Source organism: Mus caroli, chromosome 3 (assembly GCF_900094665.2).
Source record: "Mus caroli chromosome 3, CAROLI_EIJ_v1.1, whole genome shotgun sequence".
NCBI lineage: Eukaryota > Metazoa > Chordata > Mammalia > Rodentia > Muridae > Mus > Mus caroli.
Window position 1 is genome coordinate 1820324 of NC_034572.1, and position 27381 is coordinate 1847704.

The 27381-nt window shown below is 38.1% G+C and overlaps 1 protein-coding gene across 4 annotated transcripts in view; it reads left to right on the forward strand.

Moving 5' to 3' along the window:
* Zfhx4 (zinc finger homeobox 4) overlaps positions 1-27381 on the forward strand; it is a 199735-nt gene that overhangs the window by 170174 nt on the left and 2180 nt on the right. For all 4 annotated transcript variants that reach the window (XM_021158463.1, XM_021158465.1, XM_029474929.1 and 1 more), the window contains exons 6-11: positions 5343-5459; positions 11639-11772; positions 11971-12171; positions 12749-12866; positions 13703-19105; positions 26730-27381. The exon at positions 26730-27381 is cut by the window's right edge and continues 2180 nt beyond it. In XM_021158463.1, the coding sequence (XP_021014122.1) occupies positions 5343-5459; positions 11639-11772; positions 11971-12171; positions 12749-12866; positions 13703-19105; positions 26730-27381 (6625 nt within the window). The remainder of the gene's footprint in view (positions 1-5342; positions 5460-11638; positions 11773-11970; positions 12172-12748; positions 12867-13702; positions 19106-26729) is intronic.

Sequence of the window (27381 nt, forward strand, 5' to 3'; positions counted from 1 at the left end):
TTACTCTGACTGAGAGAAGAGAGGTTGTGTGAATAGAAACCAAGAAAGCTTCTGGTTTTTTGTTTGTTTGTTTGTTTGTTTGTTTGATTGATTGTTTTTGGCACTTTTTAAAAAGAAAAATATGTAATAAGTGTGATTCAGCAGAAAGAAAATAAACAGAAATTGAGAAGACATTACTAAAACAGAAGTCCAACTGTGTAACATCTAAGCTTGTCTTTTTCTTCCCTTGATTTTATTTCTTAACTTTGTTCAGTTTCTATTGAGCATGCCATGTTGTCTGCTAGGATCCAAATACCACTCCAAATACTTTAAGCAGATATGTTTGCTTAGATGCTTATGCATATATAAATATATATTATATATTTTAATCTCTAATTTCATAAACTATTTACCTGTTAGTGTAAATAGGTGATATACAGATAATTTTGACATATAATATTATTTAACATCAAAAAGCAGAAAGGAATCCACTAATATACCCAGAAACATTGATTTTAGTTCAAATCTCAGGTAACACTTATTTGAGAAGGAAACAATGAATAATACTGGTGATGGTGGAACATTCATTTTTAAATACATAGTTTATGTAAGAATCACTTTTAGTTGATTTTCATACATGAGCACAAAAGAAACCTATAATGTAGTTATTCTTAACTGATTGCCCCATGTGTTGAAACTGCTATTTTCTAAGCTGGACACAAAAGAAAAGGCAGGGGTTATCCCATGAAAAAGTTGTACTTAGTCAAAAAAGGACAAAAGGGGACCTACAGGCTATCCACAGCTATTGGAAATAATGCTACAGGGTGCAAAAGGACTGTCGCAAACAATGCTGTAAGGTGCAACCCGAGACAGGATCATCATGTGAGTTGAACTTACACTTGTCAGGCCTCACTCAAGGGTAGACAAGCTTAAATTCAGAACCTTATATCTGGGCTCAACAATACCAGGTGGTGCTGATACCCGGAACTCTGAAAAGACAGTTTTCAAGCAGTTTATTAAAGATTATTTGAAGAAAGATGACTCCGGGACATAGATCAGAACCTGGTGTTGGGAAGATATTCTTGCTATTCAAAAAAGATTGAGATTTTTTTTTCTATAGGTGATGAAGGCCACAGGAGTTAAATGTTGAGGACTGTTAGACGTAGGTAAATCAAGGAGAGAATAGAGTTGAATGGGAAGAGACTGGACAAGGATGTCATAGAGGATTTGTAGAGTGAATTTTTATAAGTGTATGTCTGAAAGGGAGAGGCTCACTATAAAACTGAAGGTGTTTGAGTTATTATCCTCCACTGCTTCCTCTTCACATGTTTTTAAAGGGATGGAATGTGTTCCCCCTGATGTCAGGGCTAAATTGATTTATAGCATAAAAGAATGTAGAGCAGTGATCACTAGGTAGAGAATAGATTCCTAGATTCGACTAGACAAGAGGAGTAAGTTCTGAGGTTGTATAGCACGGCAACATGATTATAGATTATAACATTTCATTATATTTTATGGGGAACTAGGGCAAGATGTTCCTAACACACCCAGAATTCTAAATACTTATGGAGACAGAAACTTTAATTAACCTGATTTTATCATTTTACATGCCTAAACTATCTTGTTAGTCATGTGTCAAGTACCACACCATATCCTATGGATTTGTACAATTATTGCTTAGCAATTAAAATTGAAGTGTGCAAGGCTAGCTCAGCAGTTAAAAGCACACATTGTTATTGCCGAAGATCCAGGTTAAGCACCTAAACCCACGAAGCAGCTCACAACTGTCTTTAACTCTAGTTCCATGCGATGCACCTTACTGTTCTAACCTATACAGACTTCTCAGGCATGCACCCACCCACCCACACACACACACACACATGTATGTGCACAGAAATACACACTGAAATAACTGAAGTGTGTGATTCCTTTTCTTTAAACATTACAAACAGGCTATGCCTGTGCCAATTGCTATAAAAAACAAGTGCAAGTGAATTGATTTTAATGTATGCCTCAAGATGTACATTATGAATTGTATGATCAAATGATAGTCATTTTCCATTTTTTTTATAATTCATATGAAAATATTCTAAGCTAAACACTGAAAACCTTTTAAATATGTTTGATGTGGAGCCCCACACGAAACAGCATATGATCAGCATTTTAGGCATGCTTAAAATGCTAAGTTGAGCATCCCATGCTTCTGTAGTAATAGCAGATTATAGCACTTCGTTCTCTTTCTAGTCTCCTGAAACATTTAAACATGAAAATAGCATTTCTTTCTCCTGATAATTAGGAAACTCTAGAGGAGACTGACTCAAGCTTTACGTTAAAGCACATGTACACCATACTGTTTAACGTGTAAATAAGTATTTTTCCATATTCTTTGATGTTAAAGGAGATTGAAAGTGCATACACTGTCAATAAAATGGTACAGTGGAAAACTATCATTTCTTTGTTACTATTGCATGTAATGCAGTAGGTTTCAAAAAACTGCTTTGGCATGTTTGTTTAGCGTTTTATTTAAAATATTTATTCTCCTCAGTTGTACCGTGTTCTCTTAATACATTAACATCTTGTGTCTAATTTTCCTAGAAGACATTTTATATTTTATGACATTTTATAATTGAGGAAATCTGGCATCTAAACTAGAAGATAGCCACTCCTACTCACCCACAATTCTAGCCTATAGGTTTGCTAGAGAAAGTGGTTTCTTCACATTACTTTTGACTCTAAAGCCTAATTATATAATGAATGTCAAATTTATTTCCAAACCTCTCTTTGAGTGTGAAAGTGACCTTTTATTCTGGCTTATATGGAATTTTATGGTGTGGAGAAATTACCTTGTGATTATTTTTTGCATGATTAAAAATTTGCAAAGCTCTTATGGCTCCAAAGAGCCTACCTGTAATAAACAACTTTTGCCTTCAAAACCACAAAACGGGTCTGAATTGCTTGAGCATTAGAGCTAATTGCCTGCCTACTTCAAAGAAAGAACTGCAAAGAGAGGAGGGAGAACCTCACAGAAGCAGGGGCATGGCAAGCAAATATGCCACTCAGAGTTGTGGCTTGGAAAAGCCAGGCAAAGTTACTGCCTCCGACCTGCTGTTTGCCATTAAGTTGATGGGGAGAGTCCATCCCACAATCTCTCCCTGCTGAGGACACAGAGTCTTTGTTCACATTCAGATTTCACAAACTGTTGCCAGGGTCAGGCTGAGGTCAGACACCACAGTGATGTATAGAAGAACATGTCTGGGAATTTCTCTCACACTTGAAACACATACCAGAAAATGAAGAAGAGTAACTTGCAAAAATCTGTCTGATGAGACCCAGATTATATTGTAGCCTGCTTTTTAGTACCTTTATAATTTTTTTTCTTTTCCTGACACACGATGTTTTATTAATGGGAGTAGCGATAGCCCTTACAATTTTGTGTCCCCAGGAGATAAAGCCTCTCAGTAGCAACTCTGAAACCTCATTTTCTAGCCCTAGGGGCAAGGTCTAGTAAATTTACTCAAAGTAATCTTCATCCTTTCTCAGGATGAGTTGAGGACGAGCTGTCATGAGACTGCACTGGATATATCATGTCTCATGTACACATGGACTTGGCAGAGACACAGCCTGATCTGGTCATTATCTCAGCCTTCCTGCTCTTGAAGCCCTCGTAGCCATGGTCCCCACTGCCTAGTCTGCTGTTGTGAAGAGAAACATGGGAGAAGTCTGATTACTGATTATCATCAGTATGTGAAAGCAATACAGAGCTACAAAACACCGAGTATCTTCTTAAAGTGAAATTTCCATGTACCTCTGCACAAAGTGGCACCTTCCCACCAAGTTAACCAGGCTCACAATTCCCCTCTGTGGAGTACAAAGTGTAACACTGGAATAAATGCATGCATGCAGATTATCCTATCTCGGAGGACTCTCAATTTAACCCAGCTCTTATTTTGAAGGTATTAGATGTCCTGTTTCTCCTTTTTGCTTACACAGTTGCAGAGCATGGCTGAAAACTGAACCATCAAGTAGATTTTTTTTTTTTTTTTGTGCTCAGCTGCTACTTATGACAGTGGATATTTCATTCTGCTGCCAGAATGTTATTAATAAAACATGGAGTGTGGAGAAGGACACATTTCCCCCTTTCAATCACTATAGCATTTGCAATGAAAATTTTATTCAGTGTGTAATTTTCAGTGAATGCTTGACACTTGAAATGTCCGTAGCACAATTTTGTATGGTTATTGAAGGGTTAATTGTATCATGTTCTCTGCATAAAAGCTCTGCTTATCAAAAGCAAATAGAATAGAGTATGCAAATGTGTTCTGATGACCTTTCGCCTTTCCAGGGTTAATTTATATTCTCATTAAAGATTTTATGAAATTGTTCAGCCTGGTACTGCAAATCCCATTTTACCTTCTTCTCCTAATTTATGTAATTCCTACCTGAACTGGGGAATACACCTTATATTTTTGTGCTGCAATGAAAACAGCATGGCTTGCTGTGGGGAGTTGTGAGCCTGGTTATCTGGCATTACTCAGATTGCTAAAAATTCATTAAAATGTGACATCATCACACTGGGAGACAAATGATCACAGGATGAAAGAGAACAGTGAGCCTTTCACAGATTAGTGCTGCACAGTCCGGGTATAGAGGCTAACTGCCTAAACAGATTAATCCACCAGCGGTGGCATGGCTGAGATTTACAGAATAATTAAGTAGGTTTGAGTTAGTAGGAGGATTTTCATGTAATCTAGGTGGTGTGATCCTGTGAATGAGGTGTGGAATGGTACAGTTGTCTTACAAGTACCTCATTATATCAAAGCCCTCTGTAGCTTTACAAACAAATCTCCAGTGGAACTGAAGTTTGTGAATCTTATCTAATGAAATCTTAAGGAATGCATCTAAGGTCTAAAATCTGTGTGCAAGATGAATGACTGTACATTATTTAAACCATTGGTCCAATATTATCTCACAGAATATTTTTTCTGTGTTTGATTTGCTCTAATGTCCTGACTTCAGGTCCGTGGAGCAAGATGATGTTGCTGAAATGTTCTATGATTGAAATTACAGTTGCTTTCCACCCTCTACCCCTTATCCTTTCCAGCTTAAACTCTGGTAAAAAAGAAAAGGAAAAAAAAAGAAAAAGGATTTCTTTCCTTTTAATACCAAAAATTTGCTCTGGGATGGTGTTAGTTTGTTCTAATGTAGACTTCTGCCTTGATGTATAATTTCCTTTAGTAGGAAGAAGTGCTGAAAATTCATAGATAAAATTCGAAGATAAACTGTGTGATAAAGGTCACCCAGTTTGCATTAGTGTACATTTTCTGGACTTAACAATTTTTCTCACTCATCTGCTTTCTTAACAGAAGAACCCAGTGAAGATGCAGGAGACACTCTGAAGCCTCCCACAGTGGCTGAGGATGATGAGAAAGAGGCACACAAGAGAGACAACAGTGAAGGCAAAATCTCTATGAAAGACCCTGGTAAGATGCTAGATTCTTGGACTTTTCACTTTATTGTACCCATCCACCAAACTTCCCTTCACTGCATCCCCCAACAAAGCTCATTAAATGCTTTTATTCATTTTAAACTGTCTGAACATTCTCACTACTATTCACTGTGTGCGCATTTTGAATGTGATTTCTATCAGTAGCCTCCCATTGACCTATTTTTAATCATAACCATCTGACAGAATAGATGTGGATAAGTTGAAGAATATTACAGGATGACTAGTGAGATTATTTTTTAATCAAATCAGTTTGTGTGCTTGTAAGTTTTAAGCGCCTTTCATTAATCTTAGCTATACTTGTGATTCCTCTGATGGCATATTAATTTTTCATAAGCTCAGGATTAGATATCACTTAAATTTTATCATTCAATATTATGCACCCTCCCACACCATGTAACCCTAAAAATAAATGCTACTCCTCTCTCTCTCTCTCTCTCTCTCTCTCTCTCTCTCTCTCTCTCTCTCTCTCTCTCTCTGTCTCCCCCCTCCCCCCCCCCCCCCCCCCGCCCCTGTTCATCCCTCCCTTTCTTTCCTTACACTAAGGAATTTGCCCTTTTTAAGGGCATCTATTTGAGGCATTTCAAATAAAATCCAGTCAAAAAGTTTACAGATGATTCAGCCTAAGAAGGAGGAAATATCATTGAAAAGGGATTAGGTGCTGGGTAATTTTGATCTTCTAGAATGGACAAATCCCAGGAATGAAAGCTACTGTCTTTGAAAACAAACCTTCATGTCATGACATTTACTTGTGCACAAACAGACCCTAGGCCAGCATCTGATGTGGATTCCTATGGCTTTTTCTGTGTTTGATTTGGCAAATATATGGCTTCATCCATTCTTTATATGTATGAGATGGAAATCTGTGGTCGCAATGAATATTACATTGACCACTTTTGCTGTACACTATACCTAGTTTTATTATATTGGGCTCATTGAAGCAGAAGTGTTGAAATGGACTCAAGCCTGTTAGTCTCAGGTAGTCATCTATCCCATGAATTCCAGTGACAGATGCATATTAAGAGCCTGTTATTCAGGAGGATGATATTGGCTTTCACATAATTTATCATTTTCTTCATATTTAAATCTGAATTATCCCATATTTGGATATCAGTCACTACATGCCTAAATTTTACATTCCCCTCAACATGTATCTGAAGGGTTCTTTCTTCCTCCCTAAACTCATTAATTATAAATTTCTTACAGGAGTGCAATGAGAAATGTATCATTGTTTTCTGCTTTTAGGAATATAGTTTCAAATATATGATTCTAATTTAATTTAAGCAAAGATGGTCCAAGGTGGGTTTGAGCCTAAAGTTGTACCTCTGAAAAGATGCCACAGCAGCATATGAGCAGGTTGGCTCCTGAGGCAAATGACAGAGAATTTGAAGTACCTAATGTCAAGGATAGCCCCATGAAATTTTCATTTGAAAAAGACTGAAAACAGCAAGGTAGCCAAGGTTAGGCCATCTAAGATGGACCTCATCAAAATGAGTAGCTTGCCAGTTTGTTGATGATAGAATCCCCTTTATTTGTGTTTCTTGGACTCATACTAGAACAGACTACATAGCATTTCCCTTCTGCTAATCAGAGCAACATAGAAACCAGAAATATACCACATCAGTGTTCACTGAGTGCTCCTAGATGGAAAACACAAAGCTTGATACAAAACGTCTACTGTCTAGGACCTTTCCAGGGATGGTAGTGGGAAGTATATGTGTGTGTGTATGTGTGTTTGTTTGTTTTTTATTGTCCCATCTTACTTTGATAACACACTATATAGATGCAGGAGCTCTTGTCGCAGCAATACAGTTTACTGCTCTGCATAAGTCATGAACTCACTTGCTCCCTAATGGCCCAAGGAGTTGCTCTCCTTTGAGTTTCTAAGATAGATAAGTTTGGGGTACATGGAAGGACAGATCACTGCATAATGGCAGTTATTTAAAATAAATGTTATCCCTGTAAAAATGCATCCCCAGGTACATCCAGAGAGAGTTGAAAATGAGCCAACTAAAAGCAAATGTTGAGATGAAAATATTTAGCTTTGAAACCTTGCTACCTTTAAGACAGCTCTTGCTACTTAAAACTAACACAAACTTTAAACAGTTCTATGCTCTCTGAATTGAATCTCACCGGGTTGAAAATTTATTCCATGGTTGCTGTTCTTTGTAAAAGTGTACATGATTATTAGATATCCACTTATTTAGATTCTTTTGTTCTTATATCAGCTATAATTGTCAAACAAATGAGAGCAAACTTACAAAGTAATTGCTATGTTAATAAGGTAGTTGGAAAAGCACATTGACCCCACTTTAACCTCGAACTTTTCAGGCAGGAAGGAATTAGCACATGTCTGGACCAGTGTGTTGGTAAGCTGCTGTGTTCTGTTGCTATCATTAATCTGCAGGACGAAAGCTTTCAAAGTGAGACTTGGCAATATGCATGTAATCTTTGCTGAAAATTCAGTCATAATAGAAAAGCTTCCTAAGTCCTCATTTATATTGTCATTTAAATCTAGTGCCACTTTAGATTAATTATAATCCAAATTATAGCTCAGTGTAGTACAAAAATTAATATAGAGTTTATCCAGATTAATACATTTGCATTGAACATGTAATATATCTCTGCCATGGCAAAGGGGATCAGTTTTTAATAAGGGAGCAAACATGAAAAAAGATGGAAATTAACCTTCATTACTGCAATTAAAATTATCCTTTGATTCTAGTCTCATTAGAAAGAATACTGTGTTGGTAATTATACTTTAGAATTAAGTGAGTTGAACAACATCTGCTACATCTGAGTTTTAAAGTATTCAAACTTTACCAAATATAGATATTATAAGTGATAACTCAGTATTCTGATTTATTGTTTTCCAGGTTCACTTTAACATGTGTGTTGTTGCATTTCCCTGCCTTGTTATGAATATAAACCATTTTACAGCTTTCTGTATTTTAGGAATTGAGAATTAATTAGGTGGCATATGAAATGAAATGAATTATGTTATTTTATATTAGCAATCTCTTGCAAGTTGCATAATCCTGTAACTGACAGATAATCATTGGCTCATATATTTGACAGTACTTATTTATAATTAGACTTCATTTTTTAGTTAAAATTCATTAAAATGACATTGTGTTTTGAGAACATTGTGGTGTCTTTAATGATACAAAATGAATTATGATCTCATTTCAATATTTTTTTCTGCTCCGGGGTAACAAACAGGGTTTATTTCAAATGAAGTTGCACATATAAACTATGAGTAATCACTAAACTTAATCAAAAACTTTCCTAAAATTAATTTTCCTTATTTAGTACAAAGCATTTTTTTCTAGCATAAAACAATTCAGAAAAAAGGGTCTCAGACTTGATTTCCTATAATTTACCAGGCATGCTTTGGTACTAAACTTGATATAAATATGAATTCAGAAGAATGTATAAAGTTTTGCTTATCGCCTGTCTATGCCACCTTGAAGAGCAGTCTCATACTCAAGAATCCGTTTGTCTTCTCAATCTTGAAATTCTTTCCTTCTTTTATTATCCAGAATCATTAAATTCATGAGTATTAATGAGTATAAAAATGAAAACAGTATATCCCTCACATGCACAGATTTAATTTTGCCAAACATTTACACGAATGAATAGACTAGAAAGAAGGAAGGAAGGAAGGAAGGAAGGAAGGAAGGAAGGAAGGAAGGAAGGAAGGAAGGAAGGAAAGAAAGAAAGAAAGAAAGAAAGAAAGAAAGAAAGAAAGAAAGAAAGAAAGAAAGAAAGAAAGAAAAAGAGATGAAAATATTTAACAAAACATACCGTCTTCCATACCTTCAACATACATGAAAATAACCTTCATGTATATTCATGGAAATGAGTTCATGACTGAATATATAGTGGACTTAGAAGTTCCTTGAAAGTTGTTTTTAATTCTGACATCTCAAGAGGTTTGTAAACAAATGATAGGGATTATTTTTCAACTTTTACAGAGAATTGAGGCAATTATTATTTGATCTTGTCTGTTTAAAATGTAAAGGAATATGACATGATGTTACTGTCTTTAGTAAACATTGTTACTGTCTTTAGTAAACATTGTTACTTATTAATAGGACCTTTTAAAGAAAAGTCAATCAAGAGAAGACAATTGAGAAGACACTTCTTAACTTAAATGACAATCATTTTGTACAAGTTGGTCAAACATTTTATTTTTTTGTTGTTGTTGTTGGGTTTTTTGTTTTGTTTTTTTTCAAGACAGGGTTTCTCTGTATAGCCCTGGCTGTCCTGGAACTCACTCTGTAGACCAGGCTGGTCTCGAACTCAGAAATCCACCTGCCTCTGCCTCTCAAGTGCTTGGATTAAAGGCACGAGCCCCCATTTCAAATAACTAATTGTATTATTAAATATTATTTACCACATTGTTCTTTCTTAGACTATTTAGCACTTTAATTGTGAGAGTACAGAATATATGCTATAATTGTTTTAAGAAATAAAAATAAATTTTGACACCATAATTAAGAGAAAACATCCCATTTGGGGAATACTAATGCACATGAAGTACTTGGATATTTTTAATCAACATAATGAGAGTTTTAACTCTCTATCAAATTTAAGTTCACTCATACACAAATACTACTACTTTTCAAATAAACAGAACAAAATTATAGTTTCTCTAAGAGAATGAATTACGTAAAATTATATCAGTTCAAATGCAATCAAATATTAGTATCAACATGACCTGTGCATAGCTGAGCACATCTAACATCAAAGAAATAAAATTATGGCCATCTTGTCAACTATATCCTATTTTAACTTTGGTCTCTTAAGAATTACTCACATACATTTAGTTTTCCACCTGAAATCTAAATTTCTGAACTCATTTATATAGTGTAAAGCATTCATCTCTTCCTAGAGCAGAAAAATAATAAGATTTTTTTTGCTCTATCTTTCATTACCTTTTTATTTGGAATTGTTTCTACAACATCCCTGACCTCATTTTTTAAATTAAAACTGGGTTATTTTGTAATAATGTGAAATTTGTTCATTTATAGGAACTGTATGTGGACTGAAAAAATAATCAAGATAAATCTTCATGTGCAACATACAGGCAGATTGCTCTAGATGGTGGATCTGTGCAGGGTCTGATAGCAATCAATGGTTTAGCTCCACTGCATCTCAAGATGTATTTGCACCCAGTTGTCCAGTGATAGTGTCCTCACCCTGGAAATAATTTAGTTGCAAATTGACTGGAAGATGGTGAAAATTGAAAGTTAAAATTAGAAATACTCATAATAAACAGCAGAAAAAAAGGTCAGATGATGCTGTGCTATGATGAGATTGGAATGGCTGGTAAATGAGGTTTTGAGTTGTTGTGAGATGTATGTGACATGCCTACCCAATGTTGCTGTAATATCCAGCCTTGCAAAAGAGTAACCAGGCAAATTGATGTACTGGGAAGAATTTTCTGTTAGACTGAAAAATTAGAATTGTTCTTTTTTCCCCCCTTTGATATGTATGAAGTTCCTTCATATTATTCTGCTCAACTAGGCATTAAGCTAAATATCTGAATTAATCATATTAAGAAGTTGTCTTCTTGTAATTGCTGATGTATTGTTATATGCATAGCCACATGCTAAAACCACTGTGTCACCTACTCAAATCACTAAGTAGCAATAATGAATTAGATGTTCAACTTTAAAATGATTAGAAACTTTGAATACCATCATGATGTAAACATATTGGTTTAGTTTCTGAATTATAATTCATCAACTCTTGTCAGGATGTGAGAACTTTAGGATTTAAGAATCAGAGCAGAGTTAGCTTGTGATGAGGCACAATAGTGATTTTCTAAGTTAGTATTTGTGAATGGAAATAGATTTGCTTTAATGTGTCGATACAGGCATATGGAGACACTAGAGAAAACAATGTTATTGATGAAACTTTCAAGGCCATCTAGGGTTATCTAAACAGAAGACAGGACTATGCTTTAAAATCGATGTGCAAAGTCCACTCAGCTGACAGAAAAAAAAGAGTGCTTTTTTGTGTTTTAAAAGGGCTTATCTGCATTTTGCTTAGTTTAGTCTAGTAGATTTATTGTCGCAATTGTTTTATTTACTCTGATTGTAACATTGCATTAATAAATTGAGTAGTTGTCTTCTTTTTGGGAATTAGAAGTAATCACCCCAGAGAAAGAGCTGAAAGTTGTTGTGACAGGGGCCACACAGCCACTCCTGCTGGCCAAAGAAGACAACACAGGAACCAAAAGGTCAAAACCTACAGAGGACAAGAAATTTTGTCCTGAACAGGTAAGTGGTTTTCTCTTCAATGCATGAATCAACTTGTTAGTTTCTATGTTCCTGATCATTTTAGAACCCACTAGCTTGTACACATAGACATTGTAACTGGCAATAGTATTATTAACCCATGGAAATAGTATTATTAACAACCTGAAATGGTCAAATTATAGCAGCTATTCATCGTCATGTTTCTTTGATCTTTTCTAGTTCTATCAGTGTCCTTATTGTAACTACAACAGTAGGGACCAAAGTCGGATCCAGATGCATGTCCTGTCACAGCACTCTGTACAGCCAGTCATCTGCTGTCCACTCTGCCAGGATGTTCTCAGCAACAAGATGCACCTGCAGCTGCATCTGACCCATTTGCACAGTGTGTCTCCAGACTGTGTGGAGAAGCTGCTTATGACAGTAAGAATGCCAAAGGCTGATGCAAAACTAATGGGACCTGTGTTAATTATCAATATACATCCATAGTGATGTCTTTATAGACATTTCATTTCTTCTGAGCAACTTGGAGTTCTTTTATTGACGGTGCTGTAGAAATCACAGTGGAGACCCATTTGTGGTCTTTCTTCTTTGGAGGAAAAAATAAGATACAGAGTATGGGTTAATTAAAGAAACATTTTGTGGTTCTTTTTGTAACAGTGAAATGACTTTTGTGGGTACCTTTAGCTTAAAAGGGTCTTGGTTATCATTATAAAAATCATTATAAAAATTATTCAAAACCCTTTAAGCCATAGCATTAAAAGAAGAATATAGGACAATAGTAATATTGAAGCAATAGAAGTCCCTGTTTGAGTTAGAAAAATATAAGTGGAATACATATATTTTTTCAGTATGTACATATACATTCCAATATATGTATATATATGCATATATATACATACATACATATAGATGTGTGTGTGTATATATATATATATTCCAGTATATTGCTCAGTGATTTCCAGAGTACAAATAACACAAGTCTCTTTTGTTTTCAAAGGTGCCTGTCCCTGATGTAATGATGCCAAACAGTATGCTACTGCCAGCAGCTGCCCCTGAGAAATCAGAGCAGGACCCACCTACAGCCTTGACAGCAGAGGGTTCTGGGAAATATTCAGGTATGCTTGCCTGTGAGGATTAAGGATACCACATGGAGAGAATGTTCAGAGCTTGTCTTTGGATAAAATTATCACTATCAAAGATAAATATTAGGTAGATAGATATAGATATAGATATATAGATTTTTCAATGAATACTTTATTTATATCATTGCCAAACCCTCACTCCCCCTTCAACTCCAGCTATGTCCCTTCCACTTCTTTATTATTGTTGCATGTAAGCACTTACACCCTGCTGTCCATCTAGTGTTGCTCATATGTACATGTATTTAGACCTGACTACTTGGGGTTATGAACACCTATGAGGGTGTTCATTTTTAAAGAAAGCAGAATCTCTCTCTCAGCAGTCATTAATTGTCTGTAGCTCGCCATCTGGGGCTGGGAGATTTCCATTGTGAGACCTTCCCCATTCTCAAAGATGATTTTTAGTGGCAAAAGAAAAACAATAAACACTCCTGCCCAGAGTTTTATTTTCTAAGGTCTATGCGCCATGACTATTTGTACCTATCCTTAGACAATACTAGTGACACATTCTTGGTCAAGTGTTCTAGTTCATGTACAGCAAGTTTATGACCCCTGATAAAGTGTTTAATGCAGTACATTGTAGTTACTTTTGATATGCATTCTTCTCTGTCCCTAAGTTCTTTCAGGTCAGGAGTAATTTCCTGTTCATTTTGTGGATATCTAGTGTAGTGTTTGCCACATGGTAGTGACCAAATCACATTTCTATACAGACTCAATTAAACAGACATCACTATGGGCTTGAACTTACACTTGCTGTCATCCAAGTGGTCAGGGTTCTTACCAGAAGATATATTTGTGCTTTCTTCTAACAGGAGACAGCCCAGTGGATGACAAAAGCATGTCAGGGCTTGAGGATTCGAAGATGGGTGTGGAAATAAAGAATGAGGAACAGAAGCCAGCAAAGGAGCCCGTGGAGGCATCAGAATGGAATAAAACCAGCAGTAAGGATGTGAACATCACAGATGCTCTGCAAGATCAACTGAATGAACAACAGAAAAGGCAGCCCTTGTCAGTTTCCGACCGCCATGTTTATAAGTATCGTTGTAACCACTGTAGCTTGGCTTTTAAAACTATGCAGAAGCTTCAGATACATTCCCAGTACCATGCGATCCGGGCTGCTACAATGTGTAACCTCTGCCAGCGGAGTTTCCGTACATTCCAGGCTTTAAAGAAACACTTGGAAGCAGGTCATCCTGAACTGAGTGAAGCTGAACTGCAGCAGCTCTATGCCTCCTTGCCAATGAATGGTGAGCTCTGGGCAGAGAGTGAGACAATGACCCAGGATGACCATGGCATAGATCAGGAAATGGAGAGAGAATATGAGGTGGACCATGAAGGGAAGGCAAGTCCTGTAGGGAGCGACAGCAGCTCTATCCCAGATGATCTGGGCTTGGAACCAAAGCGGACCTTACCTTTTAGAAAAGGACCCAACTTTACAATGGAAAAATTCCTTGATCCATCTCGTCCTTACAAATGTACAGTGTGTAAAGAGTCATTTACCCAAAAGAACATTCTCTTGGTCCATTATAATTCAGTGTCTCACTTGCATAAGTTGAAAAAGGTTTTGCAAGAAGCCTCCAGTCCTGTCCCCCAGGAAGCCAATAGCACCACAGATAATAAGCCCTACAAGTGCAGCACCTGCAGTGTTGCATACAGCCAAAGCTCGACCTTGGAGATCCACATGAGATCAGTGCTCCACCAGACAAAGGCCAGGGCTGCAAAGCTGGAACCAAGTAGACACCTACCCAGTGGGCACAGCATCACAGCTGCTGTTAATAGCCCTGGCCAAGGGATGTTAGAGTCCATGAGCTTACCTTCAGTCAACAGCAAAGATACCCACTTAGATGCCAAAGAATTAAATAAAAAGCAAACTCCCGAATTAATCTCTGCACAACCTACCCATCACCCACCACCTAGGTCACCAGCACAAATCCAGATGCAACTTCAGCACGAGTTGCAGCAGCAGGCTGCATTCTTTCAGCCACAGTTTCTAAACCCAGCTTTTTTGCCTCATTTTCCAATGACCCCAGAGGCACTGCTCCAGTTTCAGCAACCCCAGTTTCTCTTTCCATTCTATATACCTGGGGCAGAGTTTAGCTTGGGGCCAGATCTGGGCTTGCCCACCTCCACCACATTTGGGGTGCCAGGTATGACTGGCATGGCTGGTTCCTTGCTTGAAGATCTGAAGCAACAGATTCAAACACAACATCATGTTGGTCAAACTCAGCTCCAATTTTTACAACAACAAGCACAACAGTACCAAGCTGTACAGCCCCAGCTGCAGCCTCAAAATCAACAGCCTCCCCTACCACAACAGCAGCAACCTCAACAGCAACCAAGCAAACTGTTGAAACAAGAGCAAGGTAGCCTGGCAAGTACAGACTGCCAACTCATGAAGGACATGCCATCTTACAAGGAGGCAGAAGAGGTGACTGAAAAGCAAGAAAAACCAAAGCAAGAATTTATAAATGATACTGAAGGACTCAAAGACAGCAAAGACATAAAGAAGCAAAAATCTTTAGAACCTTGTATTCCTCCACCCCGAATAGCCTCAGGGGCCAGGGGAAATGCAGCCAAAGCATTACTGGAGAACTTTGGTTTTGAACTGGTTATTCAGTATAATGAGAACAGGCAGAAGGTCCAGAAAAAGGGTAAAAGTGGAGAAGGTGAAAACTCTGACAAGCTGGAGTGCGGAATCTGTGGTAAATTGTTCTCAAATGTTCTTATTTTAAAAAGTCACCAAGAACATGTGCATGGGCAATTTTTCCCATATGGAGCACTAGAAAAATTTGCTCGTCAATACAGGGAGGCCTATGACAAGCTTTATCCAATTTCTCCTTCTTCCCCAGAAACACCACCGCCTCCACCTCCGCCTCCTCCCCTGCCACCTGCACCCCCACAGCCTTCTACTTTGGGGCCTGTGAAAATCCCAAACACAGTGTCTGCTCCTCTGCAAGCTCCACCACCCACTCCTCCACCGCCTCCACCTCCTCCTCCTCCTCCACCCCCTCCACCACCACCTCCTCCCCCATCTGCACCCCAACAGGTCCAATTGCCTGTTTCCCTTGACCTCCCCCTCTTTCCTTCCATTATGATGCAGCCAGTGCAGCACCCTGCACTTCCCCCACAGCTGGCCCTGCAGCTGCCCCAGATGGACACCCTCTCAGCAGATCTCACTCAGCTTTGTCAACAGCAGCTGGGGATAGACCCTAACTTCTTGAGACATTCTCAATTCAAACGGCCACGGACCCGGATTACAGATGATCAGCTAAAAATTCTGAGAGCTTATTTTGACATCAATAATTCTCCAAGTGAAGAACAGATCCAAGAAATGGCTGAGAAATCTGGCCTCTCTCAAAAAGTCATCAAACACTGGTTTCGAAATACACTCTTTAAGGAACGACAGAGAAATAAAGATTCTCCATACAACTTCAGTAACCCTCCTATAACTGTTTTAGAAGATATTCGAATTGATCCCCAACCTACATCTTTAGAACATTACAAATCAGATGCCTCATTCAGCAAAAGGTCATCCAGAACAAGGTTTACTGACTACCAGCTTAGGGTTCTTCAAGACTTTTTCGACACAAATGCTTATCCAAAAGACGATGAAATAGAACAGCTCTCTACTGTTCTCAACCTCCCCACCCGGGTTATTGTTGTATGGTTCCAGAATGCTCGGCAGAAAGCAAGGAAGAGCTATGAGAACCAAGCAGAAGCTAAAGATAATGAAAAAAGAGAACTCACCAATGAACGCTACATTAGAACAAGCAACATGCAATACCAATGCAAAAAGTGCAATGTGGTTTTCCCCAGGATCTTTGACTTGATCACACATCAGAAAAAGCAGTGTTATAAAGATGAAGATGATGATGCCCAAGATGAAAGCCAAACGGAAGACTCCATGGATGCCACTGATCAAGTGTTGTACAAGCATTGCATGGTGTCTGGACAAACAGATACAGCCAAAAGCACTGCAACCCCAGTAGCCAGTTCAGGCTCTGGGACTAGCACGCCCCTGATTCCTTCTCCTAAACCAGAACCTGAGAAGAATTCTCCAAAAACTGAATATCCTGGAGAAAAGACAAAGCAGAGTGACCCCTCTCTTCCTCAAGGCACCAAGTCAGCTCCCTCATCAGTACTGACTTCTTCAGAGCCACAGCAGGCGTCCATACCCCAGCCTCCAACACAGCCACCCAAGCAACCCCAACTGATTGGAAGACCTCCCTCAGCTTCACAAACTCCAATCCCTTCCAGCCCACTGCAAATTTCCATGACTTCTCTTCAGAACAGTCTACCTCCACAGTTGCTCCAGTACCCATGTGATCAGTGTACCATAGCCTTCCCAACCCTGGAACTTTGGAAGGAACACCAACACATGCACTTCCTCGCTGCTCAAAACCAATTCCTCCACTCTCCATTCTTGGAAAGACCCATGGACATGCCCTACATGATATTTGACCCCAACAATCCACTGATGACTGGACAGCTCCTGGGGAGCTCTCTCACTCAAATGCCACCACAGACCAGTACTACCCACAGTACCGCCCCTGCGAGTGTCGCTGCTTCCCTTAAAAGGAAATTGGAGGATAAAGAAGATAATAATTGCAGTGAGAAGGAGGGCGGGAATAGCGGTGAAGATCAACACCGCGATAAACGCTTGAGAACCACCATCACGCCTGAGCAACTCGAAATACTCTATGAAAAGTACTTGCTGGATTCTAATCCTACCCGAAAAATGCTTGATCACATTGCGCGGGAAGTGGGGCTGAAGAAAAGAGTGGTCCAAGTCTGGTTCCAGAACACGCGGGCTCGGGAAAGGAAAGGGCAGTTCCGTGCAGTGGGTCCTGCCCAGTCCCATAAACGGTGTCCATTCTGCAGAGCTCTATTTAAAGCAAAGTCAGCCTTAGAAAGCCACATTCGCTCTCGCCACTGGAATGAGGGGAAGCAGGCAGGTTATAGCTTGCCACCAAGCCCTTTAATATCCACAGAAGATGGGGGAGAGAGTCCACAGAAATACATTTATTTTGATTATCAATCTTTGCCATTGACTAAAATTGATCTGTCTACTGAGAATGAATTGGCCTCCACAGTCTCTACGCCTGTTAGTAAAACAGCAGAACTGTCACCCAAAAATCTTTTAAGTCCTTCTTCTTTCAAAGCAGAATGTCCAGAGGATGTAGAGAATCTAAATGCCCCTTCGGCTGATGCTGGGTATGATCAGAGTAAAACTGACTTTGATGAGACCTCATCTATTAATACGGCCATCAGTGACGCAACCACAGGAGATGAGGGGGCAGCAGATATGGAAAACACGGGAGGTTCTGGGGAGGTGAAACAAGCTTTGTCCCCTAAAGAAACCAAAACTCTTGACTCTTTGCAAAAACCAGCAACCACACCCACCACAGAAGTCTGTGATGACAAATTTCTCTTTTCTCTCACAAGTCCATCAATGCACTTCAATGACAAAGATGGTGACCATGACCAAAGCTTTTACATCACGGATGACCCTGACGACAATGCTGACCGCAGTGAAACATCTAGCATAGCTGACCCCAGTTCACCAAATCCATTTGGGTCTAGCAACCCCTTTAAATCCAAAAGCAGTGATCGGCCTGGTCACAAGCGCTTCAGAACCCAGATGAGCAATCTTCAACTGAAGGTCCTCAAGGCTTGCTTCAGTGACTATCGGACTCCAACCATGCAAGAATGTGAAATGCTGGGCAATGAGATTGGTCTGCCCAAACGAGTGGTGCAGGTGTGGTTTCAGAATGCCAGGGCAAAGGAAAAGAAGTTTAAAATTAATATAGGCAAGCCGTTCATGATCAATCAAAGTGGAACAGATGGCACTAAGCCAGAGTGTACCCTCTGTGGGGTGAAGTACTCTGCCCGCTTGTCCATCAGAGATCATATTTTTTCCAAACAGCATATTTCCAAAGTGAGGGAGACTGTGGGCAGTCAGCTTGACCGGGAGAAAGATTACCTTGCTCCTACCACGGTTCGACAGCTGATGGCCCAACAAGAACTGGACCGTATAAAGAAAGCTTCTGATGTGCTGGGCCTAACAGTACAGCAGCAAGGCATCACCGATAACTGCTCACTCCATGGTATCAGCTTGCAAGCAGCCTACCCTGGGCTCCCTGGCCTTCCTCCAGTCATTCTTCCTGGAATGAATGGCCCTTCCTCCTTGCCAGGATTTCCACAAAATTCAAACAGTAAGTCGCTAAAAGGAGAGTCAGTCTAGCTAATCAGGTGGTAACAGGCAGCCAGTCACATGTGACCAAGATCAATGAGGACTTACATGTCCTCATTTCAGTAATTAAAATTGAAAATTTATTCAAAGTATATATAATGTATAACATATATATATTCATGCATACATACATCTGTGTATATATACATGTGTATTCATATGTCTATATATACATATATAGTATGCATATAATAGTATGTATTACTGGGAATAGTTGATTCTCAGAAAAGGGTCATTTTTAGCATTACCTAGTTACCTCTTAGATATATTACCTTATTTTAATACAAATGTGACATTTGCTTTGTATATTAAGAAGATGAGACATTAACACATGAACTCACTGACATTTTAATTTATTTTATTTGCAAGAGGCATGATTTTTGTTTTGTTTTGTTTTTGTTGGCACTTTTTGGTTCTTGTTTTTTGTCTTTGTCTATTAATTATTCTCTTGCCCCTGAGATTCAAACTTCAGGGTTCTTGTGTCACAGAAATCTACTCATCTTTCACCTCCCACGTAATGGAGCCTATAATGAAATTTCAGTGATGAAAACGTGACTTATGCAGTCATTTTCAGGTTAGCATGTTCTAAAACTGGAAGCTTGTAGCCACTGTTTCTGTTGTTATTTCAGTGAACTTATAACTCAAGAAATCCGTGTTGCTCAATACCTTCTCTCCTCCCTTCCCTCAGCTAAGCTTTATCATCAAGACATAACAAAATGATAGAACTATTTGAGGTAGCCTCAAATATTGGATCCAGTTCTGTGTTTATAATAAATGGAATTCTTGCAGATTTTTTAAGTATAGTACGTGTAGCAGCCACATAACTAATATTTAATACCAATTATACATAATCACCTAAAATATAAAGGCATATCTTGCTTATAGTTTGATTTGCTTTTAAGTTTGTCAATTTTTTTTCCAAAAGATTGTTCTTGTTTACATTCTTTATATATAGCACTTGCCAATTATATGTATTTGACATTCAGAAAGAATGTCAGGAATGCTTATTCTCAGTATTACAAATTAGACTTTTATTTAAATTTCAGTCTTTCAGTGTCACCCTTCTTCTCTAACAAAAGGCTAAGTCATCACTGTGATCTTAAGTTGTCTTTATTCTAACTTAGCTCTGAAGCCTTGGGCACAGTAACATTTGATGTCTGTTCCGCCATGTTGCCCAGTTAGTTCCTTATCCTCTGTCATCCTGTTGGCTTTAGGTAGAAGAAGTATGGAAACAGAGAAGCAACTTCAATATGTCTTCCATTGGCTTCCCACCAACTCCTCTGTTCCCAAAGTTATTTCCTGCCTAATTATGTGGATACTCTTGGGACCAAAAATGTTAGAGCTATAACACATTTTGGTGTCATTGTCATTCTGTCATGCCATGGTGACTTTAATTAATATATATTTATATTATGTCTGATATAGAAATCCATGATTGATCAGTTACAGAAAATAGAGTCTTTAAAAACCAACTAATATTGTCAAAGCAATTGAAAGATCTGTATTTCACATGTCAATTTTTGACTCATGGTGACCTTGTCATCACCTTTGTATGTGATAGTCACAGCATTGGTTTTTCTCTGCACTGAGTCAGAGGCCTTTGCTGGGACAAAGGACCATTCTGCCAAATGTCTAATACTAGAGCCCAGAGTGCCCATATCATCAGAGGAAAAAAGGGAAGAGATATTTATGAAATGAAGCTATTTTTTTCATGCAACTCTACCATAATAAAATTTATATCTTTATCTGAAATATATACTCTATTTATAACTATCAGAATTGCTGGGAAGATATTGGAAGCAGGTCCTCTATAGCTAAAAATGCAGTTAAGCTCTCCAGGTACCCAGGAACTCAGCGTTTCATCTTTTTCCTTATTAAATTGTGTTTAAAAAAAAAAAAAAACAAGCAGGGAGTGCTGTAAAGAGCAAAGTTCTACAAATGTTGCTGGCCACTAAAATCTACAATTTCCATTGAATTAGTTGTTTGTTTTTGAGGGATTTTAGACATTAGCACCAGAGAAAAATCAATAGGGCACCCATCTGATAGCCTGAGTTCCAGCACTTCCAGTCTACATCTTTTGTAGGTTAATTTACCTGGTTGTGAATCAGAGCATTTGAAACAGCTCATGTAGTGTAGCTGGCAACTCCATCTCCTCATTATCTTCCCAGAGTATTATTTTTAATGAACTATGTACATATGTTTCATAGTAAAATGGGGACACCCCAGCAAATAATAACAAACAAAAATTGTTTCCAAGTAAAATGTGTCTGCTTTTCTTTTTTCTGTAATTATTTTTATTGGCACATTCATCACATGTGCCAATCGACTTATATGCCCATCAATAGATGGATTTCATAAAAGCAATTTAATCAAGTATATCATGTATATTAAACATATTCACCCATCCAACAAACCCTCCTTCCATGCCTACTTCCTTCTAATAGTCTCATACCTTTTCCTATTCTCCCATCTGCTCTCATATTATGCATACATCTATATGTACATATCTCTGTGTATGTACACACACACACACATACACACACATATATATGCATATATATGTATATATATATATACACACACACACATGCACACAGAAGTATGTATACATGATCATGTGGCTTTACATAAAATCTAGTATGTTCTAATGAAAAAAATAGCTGAGTTTGGCTTATTTTGCTATTTAATGAATTAATGACCTCAGTTGCTTTTATTTCCCAGGAAAAGCCTTAAATTTCATTCTTCTTTATGGCTAAAAAAAAAACCCATGTGCATATATCCTACACTTTCTCTATTTGTACAGCTTTCAAATCAAAGATACACTGAACTCCATCTTCCCTCAACCAGAATGGCAATCATAAACAATATCCCCATCATCGCTGGTAAAAATCACTAGAGAGGAGCATCTTTATACAAACACACACTGTTGGCAGGAATGTAAATGAGTACATAAAATATAGAAATCAGTCTAGAAGACTATCAAAACACTAAACACAGACTTACTCTGTGACCTATGTGTACCACTCCTAGATTTCTACTAACCAGACATAGTAGCCTCGTTATGAATCGACTTATATGCCCATCAATAGATGAGTAGTTATGTCTTTATTTCTTATAAATGATGGGCTTGTGTTATACTTTGTTAACTATATTGCTGTACCATGAAATTATGACATTTTATCTTGGACCCAGGCTAACAAGGTTTAGTTATGGAAAACGAAAGTCATTTTACATCCCTTTAAAGATGGGTTTAAAGCTTTTGAGCTGAAAGAAATGCTAAAACACACTCTAGGAAATACGAGCCATTTGATAAATGCATGCCTTTGTCAATGGCTGTATCCCAAATTTGGTTACTTGCAAATATGTGCTGAGTTCTGTTCACTAATCTCTAAGGTTTCAATTTAGACACTAATTTTCCTTTACTTTTTGTGTAAGGATGTTGCCAACCTCCAATAATTATTGAATTTCCTTTACTTCAAAGATATCTTCTAATTTTTTATAGACTAAAACTTAGTAGAACTTAGAAGTGCTTGCAAGGGCAGCACTGACTGTGTACTCCCAGGCCTAGTTCAATATAAGCATTGTTCAGTTTTTAAAGTAAATTGTTGTTAGTGTTAGGTTTTTTTCACATTTTTATAGTGTTTTCCTATTGTGATGATTTGCAAAGTGAGGGAAGAACAGTAGAATGTTATATGAGTATTTATATAATATCCTAAAAAATATTAGAAACTCAAAACTTGCATTTTATGCTTAAGCAATTGATTTCACATTTCCCAAAAAAATTCTAGAAAAATTACTTGACTTTCTGATTTTAACTTATTTATCATTTTAAAGCAGTGTCTGATTTTAAGTATTCCATTAGTATATGGAAATACAAACTAGCCTAGTTTTCATAATGGACTTTCTTTCTTTAAATATAACCCAGGTCCCCAGGCATTATGGGCAAGCACTCTAGTACTGAGCCACACTTTCAGGCCCTCACATGGGAATACAGAAGCTTCCTTTGTTTTAATTTGCAAGCACATTTGGTGTGAGTCTATGAAAGAATAACACCATAATAATTTTGGCATGGCTACCTTTTGTCCTTTTGTCCCATGTACTTAACTACACTTAGTTTCACCTCAATAATAAGCTTATTCTCTGAATAGAAAGACTGCATTTAAGTTCATTCTGAGACTTGGATATGTGTATGTATATGTGTATGTATATGTATATATGATAGATATAGATTTGGTTTTTTGAGACAGAGTTTCTTTTGGTAATCCTAGCTGTCCTGTGACTAACTATATAGATAAAGATGGCCTTGAACTCACAGAGATTCTCCTGCCTCTGCCTCCAAAGTGCTGGGATCACAGGAGTGTACCACCACTGTCCAGGCAAGCAGTCATTTTTTTTGGAAGAATTATTATTAGGAAACAATAGATAATTATTTCAGATAAAGTCAAAGAAAAGGATTATGGAATAAGATTATTCAACAGTAACCTTTTAGCATCTCAAATGAAATTTCTAAAACCTATAATAGGAGACAAAAAGCGGGGAAGAATCTACTATAAGACTAGATGAAAGACATGGAATTCTATCTCTAGTTGGCTGTAGTTCTGAGTTGCCATAATTTACTCTGTTCACAATTATTATTTTTCCTTCTATTTTTGTTGTTTTTGGTATTTGGCATCTAAACTTTGGACTATCAGGTTTTACAGATATATTATCTACTAGGAAATTTGCCATTTTAAGAATTGAGTCTGCTTTATCCAAAAGTTTAACTGAGTCAACTTATTTATCAAGATATGAAATTCCTAGAAACACATTACTATTTTTGACTATTTCCAGTAAAATTTCTCTTCTAGTTTTATAAGACACCCTTTTACTTCATCTAGATTTGACCACTGGGATCCCATCTAATGAGAAAGTGGGAGTTGACAGTTATTGATCTGTCTATGATCATAACTACAAGTGCTGTCACTCATGTCTCTTAGGTCCCTTATACTACTGTTGTATTCTCATGAGAGAGAAGAGGTCGACCAAACTATTTCCTCAGATTTAAAATGGGAAATGTTTAAGTGGAAGGGAGTGCTGTTGCTGAAGCTAAGGATGCACCCTTGTATTAGAATGATCGAGGGAGTAAGCTAGCTCCTTTATGACCACTGTAACTACACAAAGTCAGCTCTTCTGCCTGGTACAGCTTTTGACTATCATTTTTAAGGCCTTGCGTTTAATTGCTAACACCATCGGCAAATATAATTTAGTATATTATAGAATCCTTTCAGTGATAGTAATTTCATTGCTTTTTTCTTATAAATAAAGTTAAGAACATAAAGGTTCCAGATGTAGTAAGTCAAGAGAAGACTTTACCTCCAACAGCAATTTAGTAACTGTCCTTAGCACTGCATAGCAAATTGCATTAGGAGTCATGAATGGAGAGTCTCCTCACTCATTCCCATATGACCCTATAAAGCTTAATCCACTTTCACTGTGAAATCAGCTTGAATGAGTGAGCCAAGTCTTCAGAAGAGTGTGGGTACTCGATATCATCTGATATTGGTTATTTTCCAAGGAATTGTGAGATATGTATATAAAAGAATTGAGTCAGTGCGATGAGAATATAAGACATGAGTGGTAGCTATAAAAACTATGTAATCCCAATCAATATACTCTAAATTATCCCAGTATTACATGTAGTCACAAATAGAATGTAAATACTATGCAAATAGTTTTGATATTGTGTTGTTTAGGGGGAAAAGACAGGACAAAGAAATTGACATAAGCTCATTATAGATGCTATTTAAGATACTTTTTATTTATGGTTCATTAAATTCATGGCATTAGAGCCAGTGTCTGTGACTGAATGTGAATCCTATGAAGAACAAAGAAACTGGTTTATTTTTCACAGAAGAAAAGAGAAGTTTGTATATATTTACTTCTCTGGTTTGTTAACATCTACATGTTGCATTTGGCCAAGAGGTAAGACTAGGTCCCCAATTACAAGGTGATTGTATATCCTAGGAACACTGCCTATACAGACACATTGTTAACTGCATTTTATTCACCCTGGATTGATTCTATCAGATCCTGGTGGCTCCATCACACTTCTTGTCCTATCCATTTGGTGAACTCCCTTAGTTCTAGAACAAAATACATATGTCTCCCTTTAAGATTCTCATTATTCTTTCTATAGACAACATTATTTGCAGAAACATTTTCTGGAAAAGCACAGGTTTTTCCAATCCCCTTTCCATCTTGAACTCTCCTTGGGCTTCTCAGAAAACTATCTGATAAAAATGGCTTTGCCCTAGGTAGTTGGCAGCTATGATATTCTACCATTGACTTGAGTTACTGTGAAATCCTCTGTACTTTCATACATGCCATCCCTCATGCCTAAACACTGACTGCTGAGCATCCATTTGCCTTCTGAAATCAGTGACAAGCAGTTTCCCACGTTTTGAATAAGCAAGGTTCTTGGTAGATGGTAAAGCTGTGCGTTAATGCATGAAATTTTGTTTTTGTTTTTGTTTTTTTTGAGGATTCCATTAGTCCAGTTGTTTGGCTAGTGTCTTAGTCAGGGTTTCTATTCCTGCACAAACACCATGACCAAGAAGCAAGTTATTCAGCTTACTCTTCCACATTGCTGTTCATCACTAAAGGAAGTCAGAACTGGAACTCAAGCAGGTCAGGAAGCAGGAGATGAGCAGAGGCCATGGAGGGATGTTCTTTATTGGCTTGCTTGCTTCCCCTGGATTGCTCAGCCTTCTCTCTTATAGAACCAAGACTACCAGCCCAGAGATGGTCCCACGCACAAGGGGCCTTTCTCCCTTGATCACTAATTGAGAAAATGCCTTACAGTAGGATCTCATGGAGGCATTTCCTCAACTGAAGCTCCGTTCTCTGTGATAACTCCAGCTGTGTCAAGTTGACATGAAACTAGCCAGTACAGCTAGTAAGAAAGAGTTTAACCTTTAAACCTTTAAAAACAAATGGGGCTTACTGTGTCCTTGTCTGGGTACATTCAGCTGTGTCTTCACTGTTGTTTGGTTTTGTTGGATACATGATGGTCACTTACTGATACTACTTACTTAAGTAACCGCTTCCCAGTCCATGTGAGTGTATTCTTTTAAGAGAATGTAGACAGAGGCCTTTCATGTTATGTGAAAGCTTTAGTGAACTGCCAACTATAGAGGTTTTCAAATGAAGGATGGGAGTCTCCCATCCCATAGGCATAACAAAAAAAAAATTGGCTAAAATGAGTTGCAGAATAGACATCTTGTAATATGCCTCCTTTGGTAGCAGCCATTGTTGTTTATCATGTTGTCTTTCTGTTAGATGCTATATTCTGCATGTTGCATTCTCTACTCTGAATAAAATGCTAGTGAGGTTTGCAGTCCATCCTCTATGGAGTTCTGGTAGGAGTCACAATTAATATAAAGAATACTGTAATCACAGGTGAACATTAAACTAGCTGGTGACCATGGGCTTCCATAGTTGTGCAATGAATCATCTTGAATGTTCAAGTTCTGTTTAGGTGTTAAGCATGCAGACTCGTGGTGTTGCTCATGAACTGACTGACCCTGGGTATCTTTCTGTGTTTTCAGCATTAACATCTCCGGGTGCAGGTATGCTTGGGTTTCCTAGTTCAGCTACTTCATCTCCTGCCCTGTCTCTCAGCAGTGGCCCCACCAAATCTTTGCTGCAGACTCCACCACCTCCACCACCACCTCCTCCTCCTCCATCCTCTCTGTCCGGACAGCAGACCGAGCCACAGAACAAAGAAACGGAGAAAAAGCAAACTAAGCCAAACAAGGTGAAAAAAATCAAGGAGGAGGAATCAGAGGCTATCAAACCTGAAAAGCATCCCAAAAAGGAGGAAAAAATCTCATCTGCTCTTACAGTGTTGGGCAAAGTGGTAGGGGAAACACACATGGATCCTACTCAGTTGCAGGCCTTGCAGAATGCAATTGCTGGTGACCCAGCATCCTTTATAGGAGGACAGTTCTTGCCATACTTTATCCCTGGATTTGCATCCTATTTTACACCTCAGCTCCCTGGAACAGTGCAGGGAGGCTACCTGCCACCAATCTGTGGCATGGAGAGTCTCTTTCCCTATGGTCCCGCAGTACCTCAGACACTGGCGGGCCTGTCCCCAGGGGCACTTCTACAGCAGTACCAACAGTATCAGCAGAGCCTGCAAGATTCCCTACAGAAACAGCAAAAGCAACAGCAAGAACAGCAGCAGAAACCAGTTCC